Source organism: Diuraphis noxia, unplaced genomic scaffold, assembly GCF_037042655.1.
Source record: "Diuraphis noxia isolate RWA-SAM2 unplaced genomic scaffold, SU_Dnox_SAM2 contig0003, whole genome shotgun sequence".
NCBI classification, from domain to species: Eukaryota; Metazoa; Arthropoda; class Insecta; order Hemiptera; family Aphididae; genus Diuraphis; species Diuraphis noxia.
In genome coordinates this window covers 77,571,176-77,578,042 of record NW_028301713.1, presented here as the reverse complement: position 1 = coordinate 77,578,042, position 6,867 = coordinate 77,571,176, and the positions used below count along the sequence as shown (strand labels likewise).

At 26.3% G+C, this 6,867-nt stretch overlaps 1 protein-coding gene across 1 annotated transcript; it reads right to left on the bottom strand.

The window, feature by feature from the left end:
• Nucleotides 1-2,541: 2,541 nt before the first annotated feature.
• LOC107169760 (uncharacterized) lies at nt 2,542-4,399 on the bottom strand. The gene is made up of 5 exons (XM_015519598.2): nt 4,152-4,399; nt 3,886-3,984; nt 3,671-3,817; nt 3,441-3,607; nt 2,542-3,369 (listed from the first exon to the last, which is right to left on the bottom strand). Exons 1-5 carry the CDS (start codon nt 4,263-4,265, stop codon nt 3,225-3,227), a joined length of 672 nt encoding a protein of 223 aa, XP_015375084.1. The 5' UTR covers nt 4,266-4,399; the 3' UTR covers nt 2,542-3,224.
• Between the last annotated feature and the right edge of the window lie 2,468 nt (nt 4,400-6,867).

Below are 6,867 nucleotides of genomic sequence, written 5' to 3'. Positions count from 1 at the left end.
CAATGACACATTACATATAAATTTATTAATTATTTCTTAAAAAATGATTCTATTGATGTTTGTTTTTTGTGCTTTGATTTGGTAATTTCCAACTCGTGATGGATAATTTTATTATGGATTATGTATAATATACTATATATGGATAATGTAATTGGTCGTAATCTGTGTTTTCTCTTAATGTCCTAATTGCGTTTCTTATCAACGTAGTATGTATGTATTTTTTGTCCGTTATGAAATTGTCGAGTAAAATATTAGTGTCCAGGTCCGTTATAGACAGGGCGAATACATTGGAATGCCTATCTTTTTTCCGGGACCTGGTCATTTTGTCCGTTAAGTCAGGTTTCACTGTATCTCATTATTACTAAATTGTTAATTAAATTATCTTTATGATAATAAAATAAGCTCTATTAAGTTATTTTGCAATTATCAATAAGTAGACAGGCTAATGAGTATATTGTATACCTTGTCAGTTAAAATTATATATTAAGTACTTATGGTATTCTACCTAAAAGTCCGGTAAAAAAAGACCCGCGAACAAAAGTCCGGTTTATTTATTATACATATGTCGTACAAGAAAACATTAATGTAAATAAAAATAATAGCAATAATTTATAATACAATTATTACAATCAATGTTATGGTAGGTACAATCAGGGCCGGATTGGTATATATCAGCCCATCGAGATTTTCACTTCTAAGCGGCCCATTTACATATTCACTGTCCCAAATTTGGGTCTCTATTATTTTTTATTTGTTTATTACGTCTAAAACCGATACAAACTTATTTACTTATTCTAACATGTATTTATTTTCACCGACACTCCGACACTACCGGCCCTAACTTTAAGCGGCCCATCGAGACTTTCTCGGTAGCTCGCCTAACCAATCCGGTTCTGGGTACAATAAAAATAAAAATATGACATTATAATTTTTTGGTTAGGAATTCATAACTCCGAGCAAGTGTTGAAGAGTTAAAACTCAAGTAGGACACGGCCAAGGTGATTAGTGTTTTTCTTGTATATGACATGAAATTGTATTATTTCAAAAGTAACAATCAATCTGACCAAAAACTAAAAAGTTATAATGTCATATTGTATGTAATATTTTAATTTTTATAGTACCTACCTACCTATAATATTGATTGTAATAATTGTATTTTATAATTATTGCTATTATTTTTAATAACATTAATGTTTTCTTGTACGACATATGTGTAATAAATAAACCGGACTTTTGTTCACCGGACTTTTTTTCGCGGGTCTTTTTTTACCGGACTTTTGTTCGTAAATTCTATAAGTATATAGTGGCTCCCTTCACCTGCCGGCTCCGGTCGCTCCGGTTATTTCGTTGTAATTCAAAAACTATATTATCCAATATTGGAACACCATTTTTTAATTATTAAGATTAATTTTAAGAGATAATAAATTTATTACATATACTCTGTCCTACGATCTTTGGTAAGACATTATTTACTCAAAAACTTATAAGTGATTGGTAGCCAATAATATAATACTATAAAAATGTAAAGTGTTTTAATAATTATTCATTAATATACCTAATAATTGCAATGTTTTTGGTAAAGATTAAATCAGCCTCCCATAAATGTGGTAATACTAATCTTAAAATAAGTTACTTTAATAGCAATATCAAAAACACTATTGTAAAATTTAATGAACATAGACTGAAAGATCATCTTCACTTTGAAACTTTTTTTGTAAAGGTACAATGATATATCATTGATTTTAAATTTAACACATCCATTATAGTGACCTACACCCTACTATACAGCAGAGCGGTTCCCACTTGCTAACCTTTTTTCATTTGTTATTGGAGGTTATGCACTTTGCTAGTAGAATTAATATTAGTTTCACTGATCTGATTAAAATGAAAAGTATGTTTTATATAAAGGTCAAACAGTGACATATTATTATTAGGGTTAGGTGCGGGATTGTTAATTGCATAGGCAAGGCGCGTCTCTTTAAGTCTGGAAGACGTTGAAAAATTGGGAATATGGAGATATATGTTATTTTGATTAAATTTATTATTTACATTATTTATCTGTATTCTAAGTAGGTAAATGTTTAAATCAAATCATAGCCTCCTATGACGCTTCTTTTCTGGTTGATTGTAGCTGGACTATGACTTGAAAGGGTAAAAGTTTAAAATTATTTTCTTTTATACAAGAATTGAAATTTCATTTTACCAGGCATTTTAGATAGAAGCAATGACATTCAAAATATTGTATTATCAATGCTTTAATGAATAGTCTAATTAAATTTAATAATTTCATCACAATACTAATTAGTTATTTAAATATATGCAATAAGACTATTTTAGAACAATTATAAAACTAAATTATATTATTATTATCATTTATAATAAATAGGAAGTGGGTGACTGATATTGTATATCAATTGCGTAAAATTTGACTTTATCTGCATTATTTAATACATATTATTATAACCACTAATTTTTTAGTACACACAATGTTAACATGAACACATAGTAAGTGATTTCTAATTGAAAATACAAAAATTGAAATTATTTTTACATAGGTACTTTATTAGTATGATAATTAATAGGTATTTTATGAGATTTGGCTGGTAAATATTGATACCTAATAGCTGTTTGTAGAATACCAAGTCACATAAAACCATAGCCCACAAGGACATTTATGGAAAATCAATAAAATATTAATTACTGAATTCAATTAGAAAAATATATAATTAACCAAGTTAATTGAACACAAATCTCTACTTAAAGATAGATATTTTTAGTCAATTTTATAAAAATATTGGCATTACAATCAAGTCAGATCAATACATTATTAATTTCAAGAAAATCAAAGCTTTTATCAGTTGCAACTTGAATTGTATAGTAGTTATATTTTTTTAATCAACTTCAAAAAAGTTATTAACAAAAAATATTCCAAGCATAACAATTTCAGATATAAGACCAAATTTTTCTTAAGATTCCACTAAAAGAAATCACATTAAAAAATATTGATTATTGGCGGTGATTCTTAAAATGCATTTGGACTTTGGTCACAAACCATATATTTTGGTTAATTTTTAACAGAAGGATTAAAATATAATTAAATTATTATTTTTCTTGAACTCTTTTACCACTTACGAGAGAAGAATGTTTTAACATTATTCAGTCCACTTTTAAAATTAATAATTGTACAAAATATTACATTATGATCCTCGCACATCGGACAATTTTTATATTTTTTTCAAAATGCCTTGAACATCAGATGGTGCTAAGTCAAAAGGTGTTAATTTTTCTTTATTCAAGAGAGTGCTATCAGCTCCACTTTTAATCAATAATCCAGCTTCTTGTACACGTCCTTCTTCACAAGCTAAATGGCTAGAAAAAAAGAAACCGTTTATATTAAAAACTTAATTCTATGGTTTAATTATTAATTATTAATTTTTTACAGTGGTGTGTTTCCGTAATTATCTTTAGCATCAACATGTACATCACAGTCTAACAAAATTTTTAGCACTGATAAGTTTCCTTTTGATGCACATCTATGTAATGGTGTTGCTCCTCTATTATCAGCAATATTAACTTCAGCGCCTTTTGATACTAAATATCTGACTATCTAAATAATTTTATAGTACATATAATATTAATAATTTACTAAGAGTATTTAATATTGACTTACTTCTGTCCAACCTTTTGAAGCTGCATATTGAAGTGCAGAATGTCCTTCTTGATTTTTTGCGTTGATATTTACTCCATATTCAATTAGAGTTTTTACTACATCAATGCGGCCACCTGATGCTGCCAATATAAGAGGAGTAGTTTGCATCTGAATGAGAAGACAATGATTTTAAATTTACTACCTATCAGATAATATTATATAATTTATATATTTACGTCATCTAGAGAATCTTCTGGTTGACCATTTTCGAGAAGATATCGTACAAGTCTATCATGTCCCCCAAGCGCTGCCCAATGAAGGAGCAATCGATTGTTCTAAACATGTATACAATTGGTTAGATATAGGTTGTATGATTAGTCAGCAAAGTAAAATCTTATCGTTATAACATTCAAACAATAATAAATGAATGGCTTAATTGTTAATTAGATTTTTAAATTAGTTAAATATAAAAACTAAAATTAATCATCAGAATATTACGTACAACATCCACTTCTTTTAACAGTTTCAAATGCTCTTCAACTGCTTTTATAACTTGATCAACATTACCTTTATGTGCATCTTCAAAAGTTTTTTCCTTTACCTTTTCAAAATCCATAATATAATAGTCCAATAAAATATTAAATAATTTATCAGTAGTCAATAGTCTTATTTTGTATAATAATCAATATTCTGTAAAAGTGTAATATTACTACTGTTCTATGATATTACTAAAGAAGTGAAGAATCAAGAATGATGATAGATAGCTTTCGGAAATTTAAAACTTATCAATTTTATTCTGATATGGCAGGGAACCATAATACTGAATATTCTATTGCCTATGTATATTTTACAAGGGGTTTTAATAAAAATATTTTCATATAATATAATTCGGAATGCAAAATAGATCAATAAATCATACCTAATTATTATACCATTAAATATTAATTGTATTAATAAAATTAAAACCAAAAATAACTAAGTATCTATTATTAATTATCTATTATTATCAAATTATGTAACTACCTAATTTCAAAAATTTTGATTATATTTTTCCTTTTTTTTTCATTAATAAAAATAGATAATATATACAATCTGTACCTATTTAATTGATACAATAAGTAAATTTTAGAAAATCATGTACAAGGCATGTTGTAGTAGGCATGTTGTGGTAGCACAGATGTTAGTGATGTTATGTTTATTTAAGCGTGAGAGAAGCTGAGAAGGAGCCTCCAGTGACACTACTTCAATACTAAATCTTTATTTTTGATTTAATTTATTAATTTATTATTATTATTTTTTTTTGTGATTATCTTTAGAAAATATAACACAGTGAGTATTGTAATATTCTACACTCATATGATTATAGTTTATAAATAATTATAATAAATAATAATATAAATATAAGTTTACAAAAATTACTGATTATACAGAGTACCTACAGACATAATCACATTTTTTTTATAATGTATAACATGTCATTAACTATTAAAAGATAACATTTGAGGTTCAAAATATTTTTATTTTAGAATTTATCATAACTATTTTTAAATTTTGAGTAGTATAACGATTATAACATTATACAATGTATGCATAAAAACTTTAAAAGTTTTCATAACAAAGGATATCCACCTAATAATGTCAATTAAGGCATTAATAGAGTGCAATACAAGTGAGATGATTAAAATATGATATTAAAAAATTATTTATAAAAATAAAAACACTAATCTCTATATGATCACTAAAAAATTAGGTACCTATTTAGATCTTCAAAAAGTGTAATACAGACATTTAATTCAGTGTGAGAGTAGTTTTAATAATAATTTGACAATAACCATCAACAATCATTGGTATCATTTTAATCATTCTATACAAATAACTTGACACTTTGCTTAAAAGGAGTCAATATTGAGAAATTAGTTTATACATATTTAAATGATTTCAATGAACTTTTATAAAATACAGGATCCAATAAAATTTAACTGTACTATACTACAATATGTAAGTAAAAATTTACTTGATTCCATTTTTATCTGTTTAAGACCTTGTATTATTATCCCAAATTATAGTTTTCTAGATCTTTTAAAGAACTTTTAGGAGTTTAATAATTTCTGTATAATATTACATAGGAAGTGTATTATATGCATCTAATAAACCTGATAAAGTAAGATGATATTATGTCTAGGATTCCAAAAATTGATCATGAAAAAAAAATGCATTAGTGCATGCCCCTAGTGAGGTGGCAAGGTGTTTTCATTTTTAGATGTCTGCATCCATAGGTATGAGAATCATATATGAAAGAGAACTAGATAGATCATTCAAATAAATAACCAAAGATAAAAGTGTCTAAATTATGTATGACTTGTTGGGTTACATGGACTATCACTAAACATTTAACATTTAACGAATCAATAGTGAGCTAAATTAATGGTCAATGATCCCTTAAACATAATTTAGTGGCCCATGATCATCTATGATCATAAAATTGTCCATTAAATTGATAAATATTTCATGCAACTCGGCGTTAGTTTTTAAATACTGAATTTTATTTTAACCAATCTAATCTGTATCATTGTCTATTGATTTTATAATTTCAACTTAATTGATTAATATTAATTACAATTTACCTAGCATAACGTCGAATTTTTAATATATTAAAAATTAATATTAATATTAATTATTTTTATTAATTAATATGTTTAATATATTAATATACACGTCTTCATTTATCTTGATGTGAAATTTTGTTTTTGATGAAACATTTTTTTTTGTTTATTGCATACAATTCGTATAATCGTAGGTATTGCAACCGCAAGAATGAAAATTGAAAATTAGAGCCAAAAGACTGCAACGTAATCTAACGGTAAACTCGCAAATCAACCGCATTCACTGGAACAATATTCTGTTTGCATTATGAATACCACAGACCTATAAAAGAGGTCTATGATGAATACACACCATAGACATATAAAGATATATATATAAGATATATATCTCTTTATATGTCTATGATACACACGGCCGTGCATTATACGTATACCTATATTACTATTTTTTTTATAATATTGTTCTGTGCAATATAATATTATCAAAGAATAGATTAAATTTAATCTTTTCTGTGATATTATAGTGACAAAATAATATTATAGTAGACCATATTCTGTATACCGCGTAGAGTGATGGTCTTTAGTATACCGTGACTTTATATTGTATGGAGTGTA